The sequence below is a fragment of the Lathamus discolor genome, chromosome 3 (assembly GCF_037157495.1).
Source record: "Lathamus discolor isolate bLatDis1 chromosome 3, bLatDis1.hap1, whole genome shotgun sequence".
Lineage (NCBI taxonomy): Eukaryota > Metazoa > Chordata > Aves > Psittaciformes > Psittacidae > Lathamus > Lathamus discolor.
Window position 1 is genome coordinate 81715024 of NC_088886.1, and position 20664 is coordinate 81735687.

The 20664-nt window shown below is 38.6% G+C and overlaps 1 protein-coding gene across 1 annotated transcript in view; it reads left to right on the top strand.

The window, feature by feature from the left end:
* The window catches only part of BMPR2 (bone morphogenetic protein receptor type 2), a 110437-nt gene that overhangs the window by 73160 nt on the left and 16613 nt on the right, over positions 1-20664 (top strand). Inside the window, exons 4-8 of the mRNA XM_065670074.1 lie at positions 10346-10456; positions 10976-11067; positions 13077-13307; positions 17169-17283; positions 18914-19074. Coding sequence (XP_065526146.1) covers positions 10346-10456; positions 10976-11067; positions 13077-13307; positions 17169-17283; positions 18914-19074 — 710 coding nt within the window. The remainder of the gene's footprint in view (positions 1-10345; positions 10457-10975; positions 11068-13076; positions 13308-17168; positions 17284-18913; positions 19075-20664) is intronic.

Below are 20664 nucleotides of genomic sequence, written 5' to 3' on the forward strand. Positions count from 1 at the left end.
TTAAAATTAAAAACCTTTTACATACAAGAATGTGCGTTATACTGCGTTGTACCGAAAGTGTAGAAGAACATTCTTCAGTTAAAGAAGTAGGAGGAGCTAAGTTTTAATACTAAAGTATTTGCTGCACTCAAGGATTACACTTGAGGATTATAGTATTAAGCTGATTTGGGACATTAGATCTGAAGGACTGGGACATAAACCGCAAGTGTAATGAAAAGTTTTGCCAGAACTCATTCTTACCCTGTTTGTCTTGGTCTTGGGTTTTTGCTTGAACAGGTTAGCTGCCTAAGTTTGCGCTAAAATTTGGCTTTTGTTGCATGGTTAGGGAAATGACTTGGAAATAAACACCCTATATAATCATGTCCATTAAACCAGTTAATTTTTCGTCATCTGTTGCTGAGGTTGATAGGAAAAAACTACTCCTGACCCTCAGTCAGAGGTGTGCAGCTTCATTGAGAGGACATCATTCCTCAGTGTCCCTGAACACAGGAGCAGGCAGCACAGAGCCTGGGGTCAGGAGCAGCATTGTGCCTCTGTGCCGCAGCTGGCTCCAATGGCTGTAAGCAGAGACACCCGGAGCTCCTTCAGGGTGCACCCAGCAAGCGCCTGCTGGGACAGGCCCAGCCGCCCCATGCTGCTTGAGCTTGGCTCAGCCTTCCCCCCGAAGAAACTGCTGGCAAGGAGGGGACGTGTGTTTGCAGGAGTGAGAGGAACACCACCGGTTGGTAGACAACATCGCTGGGCTTCAGAGCTCTTGAAGACACAAAGAAATGCATGTGGGATCAGAGCTGCCTTTTCTAAAGGATTTGAGAGCTTGGGAGGAAGTGTGTGTGTGGGGGGGTTGTTTGGTCACCTGGGTGAAAATAGGCATTTCGGTCTTTTGATGTCATCTTTTGGCTCTATTATTTGTGCCAGGGAACATTACAAACATGAACTATTTAGCTATTGAACCTGTTGGATTTAAAATAGCTTAAAATAGCTTTAAAGAGACTTTGTCAAGTAATCCCTCACCCCCAAGCCCCCCAGTTGCAGCACATGCATTTTTTTGATCCAGTGTGTTTACAGAGGCTGGAAGAATGCCGTTATGTTAAAGTCAGTGTTACTGTTTCGTTTGGTAAGGAGGAAGTCCCTTTTGTCCAAGACCAGTATAAATGGGATAATGTAAATGGGAGGGTTTTTTCAGCTTTTTTTATTAAGAAACATTTTTTCTGACTATTTTATTTCAGGATATAAGATGTCACCCATATGTGGTTAAGTGCTCAAATTAGATTTCCATTAAGCTTGAAGGCAAGGTTTAGGTGTTCTAAAATGCAGTTTGCCTGTAGGAGCAGGGAGTTTATCTCTGTAGTAACCAAGTATTTATTGGTATGTAGGAAACTTCAGGAAGATAATCTAAATTGGGTTTTGGTTTTGAATTGCTGTTCATTTTATATCATGATTATAAGGGTCTATTCAGTAGTGTTAGAAATGACACTGAAGATATTGAAACACACAAGAAATAGCAGAAGGAGAAATTGTGTTGGGTTTTTATCAGCTGAGGAATTATTCGAGTACAAATGTGACAAGCTGCTAATTCACCTCTCTGTATCTAGTCATCAAAGAAGGAGCCGTTGGGGATTGCACAACCCAGTTCTCTGCCAAAGAAATTGCCACATATGTTTAATTTTTAAGTTTCATGTATCAGTGCAGCCTTCAGTTTTCAAAACAAACAAAAAAGGCAAAGCCAGCCTGGCTCTGGATCAAGTGTCTGATGGCAGCTGGTACCCCAAAGGAGGACAGGGGTTTCACAAGGGATTCCACCCCTTGGACCACCTGGCTGCAGGGGCAGAAGGAGCCCTTCTCTTCAAGACAAAGCCCAGAAAGCTCAAATCCAAACTGCATTTTCTGGCAGCAGATTTGAAAGAGAGATCTGCCCCCTGACGCTCTGCCATCACGAGTGACTGACTCCTGGCTGTAGTAGGATTCCTCTGGAGCATGTTATGGAAAACAAATTTTACAGGCCAAGCTGCATGATGTTTTAAGGCATTCTCTGAGGAGGCAGCCAGGATGGATCTGTGCTGCATCGTTGCCAGGTCATGATGTTACCGCAAGTCTCATGAGAGTCTGGTGCTGTCTTACAGCCCAGGTTCCATACAGCAATGTGATTATGTGAAAAATGAGTTAGAAATTTGGCTCTGCTGATGTGTTGAAAGACATGAAAAGAGGTGTCATAAAGTTCATGACAATACATATGTAATATTTTATATTAAAAAGTTTAAATCAGTCAAATATGATTGTGCTAAATGCAAAGTGGAAACATTGGTGACTGTTTAAATTTCTTCAAATAACAGTATGATTGGAACTAAATGCAATTTTTCTGCTTCATCTAAGCCAATAGACTAGGAACTGGGGATTTGCTTTTAAGTCCAGGGAAAACATCCGTTTTCAGTTATGAGAGAAAATTGCCTTAGGGTTACTGGTCGGTAGGATTATTTTGTAAATGAATGTTGCACCATCTCCCACAAAAAATACAGTTCCCATTGTGCTTTTCGTCTGCCCAAGCACCGGGTGCTCAGTCCTCTTCCATAGAAGAATTTCTTGCTAAATGCACTGTAGATTCAGGTGCCTTCAAAAATTGTGTGTGAAATAGTGTTCCTTACCTGAACTTTGGTTTAATTATTGAAGGTGCTCACGTTGATACATATCAGGTATTTACATTTGATACTATCTTGTTACAAAATGTGCATATCGATTTTTTTAATTTCGTTAGTAATTTCTCAAGCGCTTACAGAAGACTCAGCCTCACTTGAAATGGACAGGCTCATAAATCAGAATTAGGATAATAGTTGTTTTGAAACACACACCTATAAAAGCTGAGCTGAACAGCAAAAACAGTTTAGGCAATGCTGGTTTTTTGTTTCATTGTTCTCAACCTATGCATAGGTTTAATGGAACTTATAATTCATTATAAAGGTCTATAGAATATAACTGTAAAGAATTCAAACTGTGTAGTTGCAGCTTAACTAGGACTGTGGGTTTAAATGCACTTGGTTAAATTGGTGTAGAGAGCTGTCTGATTGGGATTCTTGTTTGCATATATGAAAGTCCATAACCTATCTCTATGGTATCTAGAAGGCTACTAACATATTTCTCATTACAAGTTCTCTGGTTTGGTGGTTTTTTTCTTTGACATTTTCTCCCCTGCACTGAATGAATTTAAGATTTACATTGAGTGGTTTGAGTTATTTTGGTATAGTGTTTGTATTGGAGGCTTTCTTGTCACTGGCTCTAGTGTGATGAAGACCGAACTGTCTTACTGCAGGACATTGGATCAGGAATGAGGCAGCAGTCAGTTGGTTGGAAAGAAATGTTGATCACTGTCCAGGGAAGAAGAGAAAAAAGACCTGATGAGGTGTTTTGGTTTTGTTGGAATGTGCTGCTAGAATGCAGTAAGGGTTGAGGGCTTATTTTACACTTCGTGGGATATGCCTAGGACATGTTTGATACAAGCTATGTGGAGACAGAACAGATAAACAGATTGTGACTGAGATCTGTGGGCTCTTGGAAAAGATGGCGAATTGTATGTATTTTCCAAGGACTGAGATCTTATTGCTGGCATGAAAGTCGTGCAGGGCCACTGTGAAAAGAAATGCGACTTTAAACACAAGTAGAATGAATTATACTTGAAAAGTCTCTTTTCCAATCTGCAGAGCATATTTGCAGTCATCTGCAGCTGAAGGCCATATTGCCCCCACACTTCAGCCTTCCATCTCACGCTGTGCTGGTGGTGAGTGAACTGTATGGTTTTCCTCATCCTTCTGATCTTATCCTCAGTATCATTGAGATTCCTTAATGGAAAAGCAACTTCTGCAACAGATTGGCAACGAACATATTGAATCTATCACATCAAAGAAATAGTTGTAGAATGGCGTGAAGACTCTGCTTCTTTTTAAAGCTGATCTGTATGGGCAGATCTTTGAACCCTCTGTAATTTTACTGACTTTGATCAGAGTCCATACAGCTGTAGTTGTTTTGAAGAATCAGATGGTGCTGTTGTGCTGTGAAGGTTAAAGGATGGTGTTAAAGGATGGTCCTTGCCATACTTGTTGAAGACTAACATTGCTACTTGGCTATGTGGCAATTTAAATAAATACTAATATTTTTGGTCCCTATCAGCTGTAAGACCACTTGGTCTCTGGTATATTGGTACCAGGAATTCTGTGGGAACATGGGTAATTACTTTTAAAATTGATTTTCATTATATAGAATAATTGTATGTTTCTCTAAAATGTTGTTATATAATGCTTATGTAAACTTAAATACACACATGGGTTTTGTAGAATTATTTACTACTGTGTGACAGATACATACACAGCTGTGAGTCATTTACATGAAGAGTAGGCAGATTACTGAAAACAGAATGAAAAGCTTTAATAGCAATATAGAGATCTGGTAGAAATTTGTGTCAAATGTCCTTTATTATATGATCCCTCCCATATAAATACATAGCATTGAAACAACATTTCAAAGCCTAAGGTTTCATATTCAAACATTTGAAGATCAGAAGGAAACAACATAATTGCTTGCGCAGTTTTCAGGCCACCTCCTTGTGTGTGTTTGTGTTGTGATATGGCCTTTAATTACACAATCAAATTTTTCCCTATGGGATTCCTAGTTTTTCAGCATGACTGACACTCCCTGCCTTTTTTTATGGCTGTCTTCAGATGTTGCATCATAACAGTGACCTCTGCAGTTTCCCAGGGGGCTCTTTGGCCATCGTCATATAGCACGTTTGATACAGTGGTGAAGAAGAGTTTTCAGGACAGCTTTCATCTGCTATAAGGAGACTTGCCTTCCTTCTCAGTTCCTATTCCGTTCACTTCATAGCTTGTAATTTTAGTAATAGTATTGGGGCAACACTCTGCTGAACGGTGAATTAGGAAATGTGAAAACTCTGCATGGGTTCCTCGCAGTTCATCAACCAGGCTGGAATATTTTAGTGTCACAGCACTTTGGTGCTGGAACTGGCACAAGTAGCTCTGGTAGTGGAGGGTTTGTTGATGCTTTCTTTGGAGTCGTCCCAGACAGGACATACATTAGGGTGGAGGGAGCTAAGGGGTCCACAGGTTTCATTGTATTTGCAGGTGGGAAAGGAAGATACAGGAATCACGCATCCTCTTTCAGGCTCCCAGGGAGTTGTTCTGTATGTTTACAGACCCCTTTTCCATTGACCATTGTTACTTGGCTTTGCCTCAGTTTTCTTTGATTTCTCAAAATGTTCTTTGGTAATAGGATAAATGCTGATGTTTAAGTACGGAAACAAGGAGCATACAGAAGAGGATTTCACTTTTGAAAGTTAAATCACAGAGAAATAAAAGAAGCTTTTTCAAGCATAGGTGCAGATTGGAATACTTTTGCATTAATTAATATCACAAGCTTAATGTTTATAATGGGAAACTTAATTTGAAGGGAAAATATTATTCCTCCTGATGCCATTACCACTGTCAGTGTTCTTCGTTCTCTGTCATTCCTGGGGAAGGTTAGGAAGGCAGCAGTAGACAACCTCTATTTGTGGCAAATGGAAGCTTAATTTAAAAAGATAGAATTTATCGAAGACATTGTATAAGTGTTTGGAAACCAAAGGCAGTGATGCCTGAGAAAGCAGAGAGAAATCTCCCTGTGGTAGAAGTACCTGCAGGGAGTATCTGAAGTGTAGGGCTGGGTTCAGCCGGATGCCTCACTTCTAACCAAGTACTAGAAGCAATCCCCTTCACAGTCTGCTCTGAAATATGTTCTCAATTATTTGTGTGTACCTTTGACAAAATTCTCTCCATATACAGGAGCTGTTGTACTCAGGGTTTTGGGAGCCAAAACCAAGCTCATTATTGGTGGTGAGCTCAGGATGCTTCTGGGGATGGTGGCTTGTTGGTTACCAACTGCTCCCCAGCCAGGAGGTCATCTCTGGTCTAATGAGACGCGCTTTGTTTCTTTTTCTTATAGTAGAATAAAAGGAAAAGGCAAAAAGACTGTTACGCTATCTGCTGTGATGCTTCTTTGTGCTAGGATCAGTGGACTTGAGGAAAATGTTGACTAGTATCAGAATTACTGGCAGAAATGTTTCAAGGTAAAGTGTGTGCATGCTAGGTGCCTTTTAAATGGCATCCTCACACTGCTGCTTGAAAAGTTGCTAGCCCTGTAAGCAGTGCTCTTCCTTTCCCATCCAAGTGAGATAAGAGGTTGGCTCTTGCGATGTTTTGGGCCTTACAACAGTTTCTGTTGGTTTTAGTTTTTTGTTTTGGTAGATTTTGGTTTTAAATCAGGGAGCCTAAGTGGAAGTTGGGAATAAAAACCTCACATATAAATAGCAGTGAAACAAGCAACTACACTAACCGTTGCTTTCAGTTAAAGGAACTTACACTTGAGGAAGCTTTGCTGATATCTTCTGTGTACAAGAGAAGGTAGAATTTGGCTCAGCAGTCAACTCCTTAATAGTCGGATTTTCTAGAGTCTGTAGCTAATTCTGCTCAGCATATGCTTTTGCTTTTTTAATGCTGTACATTGGTTATGGAATAGTAGTGAGATACCAGTGTTCCTTGTCTGAAATTCGAAGCCAGTGTTGGACAGTTTGGGTTTTGTTCAGTTTGTATTTGTCACTAAATAAATACCCAAATATTGGTAATGATCTCGAAAACTCAAATGAGCTTGTTGAATAGTAGTTGTGCATGTTTGAAGTCAGTTTGTAATACGACATGAAAGAATACTGAAGCTGTAGAGTAGGTGTCTTGTCATTGTAAATAAACATCAAAAGCAGAGTCCACTGCTTTGGGGATGGGGTTGTTAAGAGTTTCAGATCAACAAAGTCTTCCTTCAGAAAATGTTGTTTGTGCTCTGTGGTGTGCCTGGAGCTACTGATAGGAAGTGTAATCTCAAATTTTCATATTAATTACCTAATCTTCAGGGGTCACGGTTGTTGGAGGCAGCACTAGAAGTTCGTGCAAGAAAACATGGAAAGAAATGTGTATACATACGTTTTATACATGCTTATTTTTAAAATGCCCCACATAAAGGTCAGTAATTTCTTCTGTTGACCCATACTGATGTGCCTTTGGGTGAGTTAAAATGCATCTCCAAATAATACCAAGAGAATACAGGTTATGTGCTTATGTATATAGAAGATATGTATTATTTTACTTAAAAGGAGATGAAAGAGGAAATGTTAACTTCTGCATATGCCTTGAGAGGTCTATCTAGTTTTGGCTTTGCTAGCATTTCTCATCTAGGGGTTTAAAGGCAAGTTAGCAGCTGGTGTAAAAGGCTAAAGATTAAATGTATCCAAAGAAAGAGATGGTTTGAAAAGATTAATAATTAAGAGTCTCGTTCAGCTTTGGAAGGTTTTATAACTGGGTCTTTTAAGTGCCATGTCCTTTTTGTTCTATTTAAGAAAGATTGATAATCTGACAACATCAAAAGTTGTCAATTATACAAAACATAAGGGGCATATATAAATTATACTTTTTGTAGGGTTTTGGGGGCCATCTGGGCTTTTTGTCATTGTGTTTGTTTCATGCGTTTCTTTTTATGTACATTTTTAAGTAAAAGATACGGAAAATGAGTAGCCATCATATGCAGCATTTTAGCCACTCATTGTTCTGAGCTGCGCATTACCACTCCATAGGGATGTTCAGTTACCCTTATGAAGAAATCTGTCTTTATTCTTACATTTCTAAGTGTTGCTCAACAACCTGACAGTAGTAACTCACACTGTAGGACTGATTTGGCTATTGGTATGTTAACATTAATGTCAAATCTTCATAAGAATTTGGAATTTGCTCAAGAAAAGTCAATGTAAGATTTGTTAAGAAACAACTTTGCTTAAAAAAACAAAAACAGTCTTTTCTGTGGAAGGCCAGGGAAGTTGTCTGAGGTTACCTGGTGGCTGCACAGCTCCCACTTAAAGGGAGAAAGCCTCCTGAGGGATTGATCCATCAAGGAACAAGAAGCAACCATGCTGTTTCTCTGCATATTTTTCTGCTGCTGATCAGCACAAAAAGTTGTTAGTTGGAGATTTTCTAGTAGCTCTCCAGCCTGCATAATGCTACCATTCACAAGCTTCTAACAGGAGAAAGAGCAAGTGTGCCAATGCAGCCAGAGCTGCTAAATAGTCCCTTGCTCAAGATGCCCTTGCCCTGGGCCATCATAGGAGTGGAGGAACAGCAGAATCCTGTTCCAGGGGAGAGGAGCGCCCTCATGATGAAGGCATGTTGTTAACCTTTTAATTGTAGGAAGAATTAAGTAGAGCAGTCAAACTTAGGCATTAGATAGCATTTGGCAAACAGTGGTGGAAATGGTTACTGTATAATTAGCAGTGGGAAGGCTGTAAATGGCTGCACCCTAGTTGCGTGGTCAAAGAAAATACAGCTGAGGTTACAGCAAGAAGCTCAGCCCCTCAAAACCTGCATTTTCTTCATACATGCCACTATCTTGAACTGATGAAAGACCCACCACGTGTAATGTGTTTTAGAAGATAAGCCAATAAAATGTAAATTCCATTGATAAAAACATTAAAGTAAAAATTAGGATTTCTCTGCCAGCAGTTGTTCGGATTCTTACACTTGTGCAATATTTCATATAGCTTTGTATGACGTAAGTTTCCTTTGTGATATTGTGGGGTTTAATATGTATGTGTGTGTATGTTTTGAATTCATCATTTAGATGAGAACTGTAACGTGTTTTTTTTAATCGCCTTGCAGTAGGAGTCACAATGCTTACTCCACAGTGCAGTACTCTATGACAACAGCTTATTTTCTCAGTGAAACTTAATTTACCAGACCCAGTAGTGATGGTATTTCTTTTGATGGAACAAATTTAAATATGATGGTGCCATGATTATCACAAGCTCCCTCTTACTTAAATCAGTTTATCAAGTATGAGCTGCGTGTTATTTTTGCTGGGTGATTTTTCAGATACCTCTATCACTGAAACTTCCCCTGGTATTTGTTTTACCAGCTTTTTATTATTTCTTCTTACCATTATGGCTATGTAAAAATGGAAGTTGTTTTCTTTTAAATTTGCTTTCTCTTCTTATCTGGTTCTCTTGTGTCTGTCCACACTGGGAATTGGGATAAATGAATCATGTTTAATTCCTTCTAAATGCAGTTCAAGCAAAGCGAATTTGTCAGTTTATTCAGGTAGCGTAGACTGGGAAAAATGGTGTTGCAGACTTACCTAAAAATTTGCCCGATGTTTAAGCCTTGTGTGCATTTTCTGTTTTGTGGTTTTAGCATAGTTAGGTCTCATTAAAGTCTTTTAAGAAGTACTTTCAGCAATATATAAGACAAGTTTAAACATAGATCCCAAACTTGGTTTTGAAGCCAAAGTAAATGAGTCTTGTAGTGCCACATTCCAGTGATTCTGACATCAGAGGAGTATCTGCAGTAATCCATTTTTATATTAAAGTGGCTGGATTTTTATATGCTTGCACGAAGCAAGGCTGGGGTCTGACATAGAATCAGAGTGGTTTGAGTTGGAAGGGACCTTAAAGATCATCTAGTTCTGGAGAAGCATGGAGAGAAGCATTCAAGACACTAACAAGTTTTTCCATGAAAACTTTTTCCCCCTCTGGGGAATAAAAAAAAGATAACTGAAGATACTTACATTTTGACAAAAATCAAATGTTATTTTTAAAAAGGCTCAATAAAACTAGTGATTTTGTTTAGTGTTTTATTGTTGTTTCAGGATTCCTGACACTCTGCTGCAGTCGAGATACCTCTGTATTTTTGTGAATTAAGGAGTGAGAATTATGCTAAGATTGAGCACTGACCCAAAACAAAACCCCAAAGTATTTCGAAATGTTTATACAAATGGATTATTTGCCTAATAAATGTTGTAGGTATTTGAATACAAAATGTTCAATTTTCGTCACATTTGCAGCATTAGCAGCAAACTTTCTTGAGATTTTTCGTTCTGGGGAAAATAATAATTAAAAAACTCCTTGTAAGGGCTACAAACCTGATTCATACCAGGAAACTGGATTCAGGCACTGATTGCAGAGCCAGGACTGCATCAACTTGGCCTTGTATAGCTGGGCTGAACTTGGCCAGCTAGAAAGAAGATTCACTTTCTGCTGTTGGTGCTTCTCTCTATGGTGGCAAGGGAAGGCTGGGAAAAGCTGCCAATGAATGTGTGCTCAGCTGTGTTTGAGCTGATAGCTCTTTTGCCATCCTTAGATTTTAAGAGGAAATAGTTTAGTGCAGTCTCTTACAGTCCAGAGTACAAGTCCCCTCTCCCCATTGCTGTAATAACAGTTACATGTTTTGTAGTGCTGATTCTTTCAAATTTACAATTAAAGAGTCTTGTTTTCTTTCAGATTCTTCTCATTCTTTTCATCGAGATGAGACTATAGTTATTGCCCTTGCATCTGTGTCTGTACTGGCTGTTTTGATTGCTGCTCTGTTCTTTGGATACAGGATGCTTGCAGGTAGGGTTTGGCTTTCCTTTGATTATTCCTTTTTTTAATTGTTCTTTTGACTATTTCTCAAAGCTATACTTACGTCTTGTGCTCTCCCGAGACCCTATGGTATGCTTGTACATAATGCTTCCCTTTCTCCTCTCTCACGCTTCATGGTGATATCCCATTCGTTTGGTGATATGGAGAGATTTATCATTTCTTCACTGGCATTTTGGAAGCCATTTTTCTTCAGAAAGACCTCTGCTCCACACAGCTTAAGTGAGGTTGTAAACATGCTTTAGAGTTAATTTCCAGTGACATTCAATTATCAAAATTGTTGCATAGCAGATAGCCTTAAGTTTATAGCTGTTGGCACCTTCACTGCTGCCTTTACAGACTCTGAGAAGATTTTACAGGATTCCCTTTTACATGTTATGTCCTTGCCTAAAATGTGTATTTCTTCCAAGTCCCAGGTAAGTTGTATTGTTTTCACTTCTAGCATGGCAAAGAAAGGAAACTGTCTGATTCTCTCCCCATGCCCTTCCACAGGAGACCGTAAACAAGGTTTGCACAGTATGAATATGATGGAGGCAGCAGCATCAGAGCCCTCATTGGATCTGGATAATCTAAAGTTGTTGGAGGTAAATGTTCAATTCTGTTATTTAATCTTCATTTTTATTCAGTGTAACACTATTGGTCATAACCACTTCCCAGATACAGTTATGGAAATAAATGCATCAGTCAGTACTCCTATAATGTTTTCTTCTAAATCACATTTGAAAGATGAAATTAAAATACAAAAGAAAAAGAAAGGTTACCACAGTTACATTTTGTCTGCTTTTGCTGGTAATTTTTTTGGTATTGGCTAGAACATGTTCTACCTTGAGAAGAAAATACTGAACACTGGGAGGTAATGGAGGGAATTGGAATGTGCAGTATTTCAGCATTGCATCAAAAGATCAATCTTTTTGTTTGACACAGATGGCTTTAAGTACAGTATCCTACCACAGTCACTTGAAATGCTTTAGTAACACTACTGGAATATAGAATTTACTGCAGGTAGGCAGTATATTGCAGTAGTGGTGCGTTTATGTATAGTCATTCTTCACAGTAGGGTACTCTCTATCTCCATGGCAACTAGAGGCCATCTAGAACTTTCTACTCAGCTTGGTGTGAGATGTATCATTGTACAACAGCAAAATGTTATGCTCTCAATTGGTATGCTTGATAGAACTTACAGAATGTTTAAAAGCTTTTAGCCAGAAAATTAATCAGTAAAATGACTGAGAGAGATTCAGAATATGGTACTTTCCTTTGCCCATTAGAAATCACACCTGGAGATGCAGACTGCAAGCATGCATTGTGGTCTGGGCTGCAGACTAATCAGCAAAGAAGCTTGGGTGCCTTGGGCCATCAGAAAAGTACTTGAGGCAGAGTTCAGAAGAGTATAACAATACCTGTTGTAAATGTGTGCAAAGCCCCAGGTGAAATCACTCATGCTGGTATGCAGTCTTGGAAAAAGTGGCAACTTTGTTGGTGGAAAGATCTGCTGAGATCTCCTGTCCTCTTAAATCCAAAGGAGCTGATTCCTCACCCCCAGTCATAGGGTGTTGCAGAACAAATTGTCTTAACCTGTCCTTGCCTTTTCACATCTCTGTGGGTTTGTACGTTGAAGTGACTCGCTGCTGCTTTGCAATCCACTGACATGGAAGGATTGAAAAAATGGAAAGTCTGTCTGTTAAAGTATGCTTTCCTGTTGAAAACTTTCCCATTGGACAATTTTATCATCCTTAGAAATATTACTTCCATAATTCCTGCTGATATCCATTCCTCTTCCATTTTAAGTATTTAAAAAAGTAAAAAGATACTGGTCCATGAAGTCCTTACAGTTTCATGTCTAGGTTTTCCTGAACATTATTTGAATCAAATAGGTGCTTAAATTCTTATGTAGTTAGAATTTCTGGAGCTTCAGAAACTAGGATTCTTCTGAAGGTGGTCCTACATTTTGGTTTAGAGAAGAGATTGCATCTTTCTTCAGTTGCTATGGAGACAGGAAAGGCCATTCTGTGAAGACTGTCTAACATAGTGGGGGCTAGAATAAGGATTCACAGGTAGTAAAAAACTAATTATTCCTGTCTTTTAAAAACTCTTTACCTCTTTTCGTATCTGTTTTCACTATAAAAGCATATACTTTTATTACTAACCTAAAAGGTACACCTTACAAAGCTATCCTAAACATAAAATGTTCAGCTTAATGTCTGTGATCTCTGCAGTTAATTAAAATTGATCATGTAAAAGCTATAAATGTAAGCAAAAGTTTAAGAAGAGAATTAGCAGCACAAAACACATGGATTTTATTGATTCTGTTTATAAAACTGTTGAATAGCTTATGTATGATTTATTCACTGGGTATTCAGACTACAGATCAATTTAGTAAGATCTAAGTTGACCTGTGCTGATGCTTCCAGTTCCAAAATAGCTTTTATGACAGTAATCCCATTCTAGTTTTCAATACACAACATTCACTCTACTCACTGTCGTTTCTAGTGTATGTCAGTATAAAAGTTGGTGTACAGTCTTTTTAGAGTGAAAACTTGAGGTTTGTCTTCATTTGTTGTTTAGTGAATTACTTGTTTACATCTGTTTGCAGTTGATTGGCCGGGGGCGGTATGGAGCGGTGTACAAAGGTTCCCTAGATGAACGTCCAGTTGCTGTCAAAGTCTTTTCTTTTGCCAATCGTCAGAACTTTGTCAATGAGAGAAACATTTACAGGATTCCACTGATGGAACATGACAACATCGCCCGCTTCATTGTGGGGGATGAGAGATTCACTGCAGATGGCCGCATGGAATATTTATTGGTGATGGAATATTACCCCAATGTAAGTGCTTCAAAGAAATCAATTGGATTGGTTTAGATTCCTAAGAATAGCCATATAAAAAGGATGTACTTTAGTATTTGCCAGTGCTTTTCATTGCTGCTTCTTGCACAGTAATGTAAAAATAATCCATACAAATTACAATTTTAATGAACCTTAGGGTGGTTTATTGTAATACCCTTGAAGATTTCCCAGTTAGTTCAATCAAATGTCGTCTTACAAAATCTTAGCTTTAGTATTTGCTCTTGGTTATGGTGCAGGTTTCTTCAGTCAACTGTGCAATATTCAGGTATAGAATCTGAAGAGTTATTTTTACTTAAACATTATTTAATTTAAAACTTTTTAATATTAAGACATTATATCTCTGTTATGGTAGCTACGGTCTCTGTAGCTACTGAGTAAGTGGTGGGGTTTTTTTTTTACAACGAAACACAATGGATTGTTGTCAGACTAGCTTGTGGCACTGTAAATCCTGTTGTCTTTTTATCCTGTTATCTTCCTTAAAGCTTTCTGTGGCATACCATATTTATTTAGCTGTAGGACACATCCTAAGAAGGCAGCCTTACTTTCCATAACCATATCTTCATGAACCATATGTTCAGATCTCCTTAGCTACCTGAATGCTTACATCCCGCAAATTCATGGATTTGAGTTCTTAACACTCTGTGTGTGTGTGCACAAATAGAAACAAAAATGCTTTAAAAAAGTCTAGCATAAATGTGAATTGCTTTCATGAAAAATCATGAAATGTAATGTATATGGGTGTTATGTGTATGAAAAAGCAAATAATTTGTCTTGTATATGGGAAGAACTTTAACTGTTCAGTTAAAGAATTTTGGTCTCAAGTAAGGGAACTCATATTGTATTTCGTCCAGTGTGTAAAGGTGATGGCTGAAGCCTGATTTGTTATGAGGACAGTAGGACAAAACCTACTTATTCAAATAGCAAAAAGAGCAGAACAGTAATAAATAGCAGTAATACCAGCCAGTCTTAGGCTCTAAGTATGTGCTTGTGTTGAAAGTTAAATGCATAAGCGTATATAAATATCTAAATATGTATGCAAATTTAAGGCAACATAGCACTTCACAAATATATGAAGAGTACCTTAACTGAAACTTCTAAATGAGAACACACTTGGATCATGGCAGCTTGTAAGAGATGGGCATCTGCAGAGAGACTGCAGAAACTGGAAATGACCATAGAAGCAGCTCAGTTTTGCAAAAGCACACCAGTACCGGCCTGCTCTGGCAGAATAGGCTTATTGTCAACTAATTGAGTTAAGTGAAATCAAGTGTGTATTCCACTCCTGGGAGGGCATAGCATGACTGTCTTAACAGGTGATCTGGTTTTGCTGTTTGCTTGAACGAAAGGGGTTTCAGCTGAAATGTAATTTGATTGCAAATTGTGTCTTGTTGCTTATATAAACAGGATACGTTAATGATCTGATCACATGCACAGATGAGGCTTCTGACATCATATTATCAGATTCTTTCTCAATGTGGTACTAAGAACAGCAAGATTAGTCTAAAATCAATCCACCAGTGGCTTGGAAGTCATTGGAAGAAGTTCACAGCAGGTGTAATTAATGCACAGTGTGATCTTTAATTCAGGGAGCAGATGTTCTGCTGTATGTGGCACTGACAGCAGAGAAGGAAGCCTGCTGTGGCAGCACTACTAAAAAGGAATTGCGCTGTTCAAACTGGAGCCATAAATCTTGTTTCAAGAAAGAGTAACCCATACAAGATGTGCAGGTGAAATACTCCCCATGCAAAGCATCATTCTCCCTTGAAATACATTCCTTCTTAGAAATAGGAACACACAAGCCTGTACATTTTCACACAGAAAATTGTTTGTGGTGTTGCCTTGTTGAAAGCAAAACAAATAGGTTGGACCCAAATTGTGTTATTATCCAAACATATCTTGAGACCAAAAAAAGTTCGTGAGCAAGTAGTAAAAGAAAATATATATGTATTTATCAGGCAGCATGCTGTTCTGATAGTACTCTGAGGTGTAGCAGGTGAATAAGCAGAGAGAGTAAGTTGCAAGGAATGACATAGTAGGAAATACGTAATGGCCACAGAATTGTCCCCCCAGTAGTCAGACATTCATGTCTTTTTAGAACAGCAGAAAAATTGTTGTAAAACACATAGAATCTTATGACTGTTAAAACCATCAGTTGTATCAAAGGTTATAATCAGAACACATGTCCCCAGTTTAACATGTAACTCATGACTCTGACAAGAATAATCTTAATTGTAGATGTGTGTCTCTAAATCTTGAATACAGCTTTTCCTGATAGTCATATTGAACTTCACCAAAAGCATAAAATCACAGCCCTCAGTTAGCTTAAAAATACCTGGTGGCTAGCAAGCTCTGCAGCAGAAAGATCTTGAAGTTGGTTTGACATCATCATTCAGTGAGTGATTGCCAGTCACACTATGACAACAGTTCTGTGGCCTCTCAGAATGGGCTAGAATCTCAGCCCACTAAGCCGAGAAAATCTGTTACTGCACCTAAGTTGCTGGCAGTGAGAGGCTAATAAAAGTGTTTATATTTCTTAAGAAGCTTTAAACAATAAGGATAAAAAAAGTATAATTCCTTATTTCTAGGTGGATTTTCAGGGTTTTTTTAATTACCAAAACCTCTTTGAGATTTATGTAACAGCATTTTAAACAGTGAAAAAAACGCTCATGTAAACCTGTATGAGTGACATTTGTTCTGTGTTTTCACCGAGGAGGTTACCTGTCTGTGAGTTCCTTGTTCTGCACAGGCTAAGTCTGCAAAGCTGTAACTTCGGTCATTTCATTAAGGAGTGTTATGAACTTGGTTTTAGTCTTAGCATTGAATTAAAATGTCTAATGCCTTGATCACTTTAAATTCTGGTATTCGTGTGCCTCCATCTGAACTGTGCATGTGTTACACACCTGAATGTCACCTCCAAGTGGCACACACCAGACTTTACATTTGTAAACCAAATGTTACATAGCTAATTTTTTAATAGTGGTTTTAGTTGTAGCTATGGCAATGTTATACATTGGTGCATCTTTAAGCTTACAGGTTTAAACAGGCAAAACCAGGGTAGTGTGTAGTTATAAATGTATTGTACTATGTATGTAGAGTCAACTGGATGGCTTGTTCTTCATGAATGGTGATTTAGTTTGTTTAAACTGAGTATATTGTCATTGGGGACTATGTGCATAAAAACTGCTCAAAGGCATTGTAGGTGACAGGATCTGGCTCTTGTTTCAAATACCGCTATTGACACATGTCCTTCTGGTTTTCTTGGAGAGTCCACCACGAATTACTAAAAAATCCCCCATTTTCCACATTTAACTTCTTTTTCAAGGAAAAGGGGAACATGACATTCTTTTCCTGTTCTTCAGTGTCTCCTATTCTGAAATGCCTGTGAGTTGTCAGGGTTTTTTGATGCAAAAATAGTTTATAGCAGGGAAGATACCAGTGAGAGATGTTGAGTATTCTATAAGTGCTATTGGTTTAAAGGCCACTGTGTAATAATTCAGTCTGTTACGTCTGCAGTGAACTACTTCTCCTGTTCATTAGGAGTTTTTCAGAACAACAAATTAAGTGCATGCTTTGCTTTGGGTTTGTAATTAATATTGCTATTCCTAAAGGCAATCCCTGTTATTTGTGATAAATTTTCTGTTCTACTTTAGGTAAACCAAATGGTAGCACTAGCAATTAATGAAACTTTGGTCCTGTCTTGTGTTTTAGAACATCCTGTTAAACACAGAAGCAGTTGCAGGATTACACCTTACAGGAGCAATGGATAAAACTGATTCTCATAAAGATTCTGAGTTATTAAACTGGACAATGTTTCTAATCCTTTGTTCTGGGTATTTTTAGGGTTCTTTGTGCAAATATCTGAGTCTCCACACAAGTGACTGGGTGAGCTCTTGTCGTCTGGCACACTCTATAACTAGAGGCTTGGCATACCTGCACACGGAGCTACCTCGAGGAGGTAAGGCCAGGAAGGCTGCCAAGATGTTCAAGATACTCTTTTTTTCTATCAGGTAGTAGGTGCCTGCATTTCTTTTATTCTCTGTTACAGTGTGGTGAGTAGGGGATGATGAATGCAAATAGAGATCACTCAGAACTTCTGATATGTTCGTTCCTTCTGAACAGTCCTATGTTGTGGTCTCTGTCTATGATGCTTGTATGAAAACATGGAGTAAGAGCTAGCAGAGCCCTAGAGAAAGGCAAGAGAAGGAGGCAGAGTTGTGCAGTGCTGCTGTATCATGGCAACAGATTACTGAAGACCTGAAGCGCTGGATGTCTGTCTAGCAGAGAGCAAACAGATGGGGTGTTCTGTTTGTGTCTGCAGTTCAGACGCATATCACCAAAGCAATTTTTAGTTTGTGTATGAACTATATATATATACACAAAGAGAAATAATTAAATCTTCCAACTCCACTGTAGTTTATCACGTCTTGATTTTTGTCTAAGGGTGTGGGCCTAGTCTTTGCTGTGTACGAACAATACTGCTGGACTCTTAGTGTTTTATTAGAGCACTGGATGTGACAGTGTATTGATTTATACCTTGATTTCTCTGCTTGCATGCTTTAGCCAGCATTTCAGCAGCTGAAGTATCATGATTATAAAGCAGATATACTGAGATCTGTGATGTATCAGGCTGCGGAATATGGCCTGGCACTGAAGCATTAGCTTCTTGGCAGTAAATAAAAAGATGATGTCATTAATTCTACATGAAGGTGCTAATGTTTGGATTAAAACCCCAAACTATATATCTCAAATGTTAAGCATCAACTCTAGCAAAGAATGACAACGGAAGAGGCTGTTAAATGTGCAATGTGAGAGCACCTAACTCAGTATTCCCAGGTGCCACTGAAACTGGAGCTATCATCTTAACTTCATCATTTTAAAATGAGCAGACAGGTGTGTCTGTTAGCAGCCAGAAAACGTGTAAATCTTCCATCTTAAAGAAGAGACAGCCATAGGCTGGTCTGTCAATGCTAGGAGGGAACTCATAGAGTAGAATAAATTCCACAGTAAAACTGGTTCTATACTGCTGGCTGCTTTACCAAGAAAATAAGTTGCATATAAACTAGGAACAACTGAGATTATTCTTTGGAAAAGATCAGATCCCTTGCAAGATGAATATGTTCAGCCTCTCTGGAATAATACTGTCTTAAGTATCTTCTGAATAGGTGCCAATTCTAATCATAATGTAAATAGTTGGAGCTCTATTTGACACAGGAGTGTGGATATGAGAGAGAGCATTTGGAATGGCTGTCAGGGCTGTGGCAGCAGGTCTGTATTCAAGTACACAATGTCTCCCTGCCAGAATCATGCTGAAATATCCCTTGGAAAGAAGTTTCTTGGCAAACACTAAAACTGTATATAGCATTAGCCTAATATATTGTATAGCTACAGTGAAACCCTGAATGCCAGTCAGTTTTCTATAGCTAGCATGCTGTGGAGCTCATTATAAAGAAGCAGAAATGTTAGCTTTCTAAAAGATAAGTTGATTTTCTATTTATAATAGCTTAGTAGACATAATGAGGTGTTCTCATTTTGCCAAACAGTAGAACTGCACAAATAGTAACAAGCACTTCCGTATGTCCAAATAGACCATTACAAGCCTGCAATATCTCATCGTGACTTGAACAGCCGTAATGTCCTGGTAAAGAATGATGGAACATGTGTAATTAGCGATTTTGGGCTCTCCATGAAGCTGACTGGAAACAGACTGGTACGCCCAGGTGAGGAAGATAATGCAGCCATTAGTGAGGTAAGTACAAATGAGGATAAAGAAAGACAAATTATAGTAACATTGAGAAATAGTTGGTTTTGTTGTTACAAGGTGAATGTTAAGGTGGTACTATTACAGTAAGGAGAAATAGTTGCAATATGAGTAAGAAGTGGCTAAAACCTTGATAGGAAGAATCTGGTTTTATTCTCAGAACAGTCAAAGCCAAACCTAGCATTTTGAAAGCTGATAGACTGTCAGTCATCCCTGGAGGCTGAAGGTTTCTGTGTGAGATACAAAAAGATGCAAGGTAGGTTTGGTTGCCATATTGTTTGCAGTGATATGGTACAGGTCCCTTCAGTCTTGTACTGGAAGTATTAACTGAAGACCAAACATTCTTTGGTGGTTTTGGTGTTAATGTTTCTGAGATGGTGACATACACTGCGTTTTACATCCTGCAGCCATTTCTCTGTGTGTCATCTGCAGTTTTCTGGACCTGGGAGAGTAAGTGCATGTAGAAAGATATGGACCAACTGGGAAAGAACAGCGACAATATAACAGGGAGTACTTGAAAGAGGAGCTTCTGGGAAAAGATGAAAGAATGAGGGTTGTTTAGGGAAGTAAAGACAAGAGACAGATCTTCAAATATGTAAACGGCTGCTATGAGAAAGGAATAAACTATTTGCATTCAGTGTGGATAGGACAAGAGGTGATGGCATTATGTTGTAGAAGGAAAAAATCAGGTTAGCTAATCTTTCTAATCTATAGGAGGCAGCCAAGGTCTGGAATGGACTGCTGAGGTAGGCTATATAGAATTTGCATCATTTTATGAATATAAGGAACAGATTGGGGAAGCATCTGCTAGGAGTGGGTTAGAATAGATTCTGGGCAGAAAGAAGAAACTGATTTCTTAGGCTTTTAGGATGTGGTGATTCAGAGAGTGGGGGTTTTGTAGTTTTCTTATTGTATAAGCATAAATACACTGACACCGGAATATAGGCTACGGAAATACAGTGAGACTGTTTTAAACAAATAGCAGTTCAGCGTATTTGTTGGTTTTGTGCTTTTAGAGAAAACACTTCATTTCATTCAAAGAATGTGTTTTGCAGTGCTAATCACCTTCCCTTAGAAAGCAGGTGCTACATTAACAATACTTAATGCACAGGTCCTCTTTATAGATCTCCCCTTACTGAACAAAGAAACAGGGAAACCACTGTTTGAAATGCAGGGATATGGAATAGTCCTGTGACAAAATACTGTCCTACAAGTACTGATGAGTGATTGCTCTAATTTAACATATGTCATAGTGGAAATGAATAGGTATACTGCAAGGCTTTTAGTAGCTTTTGACCATGGAAGATGTAGGGGAGAGCCTTGCTGACAGTCCAGGGATAAAGAGAGTAAATTCCTTTGTTCAGCAGCATCCTCTTCCATTATGATCCATACCCCAGTGTTAACAGAGTAATTTCAGGGAAAAGAAACATTTCTGTTATATCATATTACTGAAGAGAACATCGAGTAAGGGACAGAATTGTTTTGGTACATGCAAAAAAGTGATAGTGTAGGAGAAGGGACTTATTATGACTCGGCTCCTGATAAGAGTCTAGAAACTGGGGACATCGATTAGAAGAG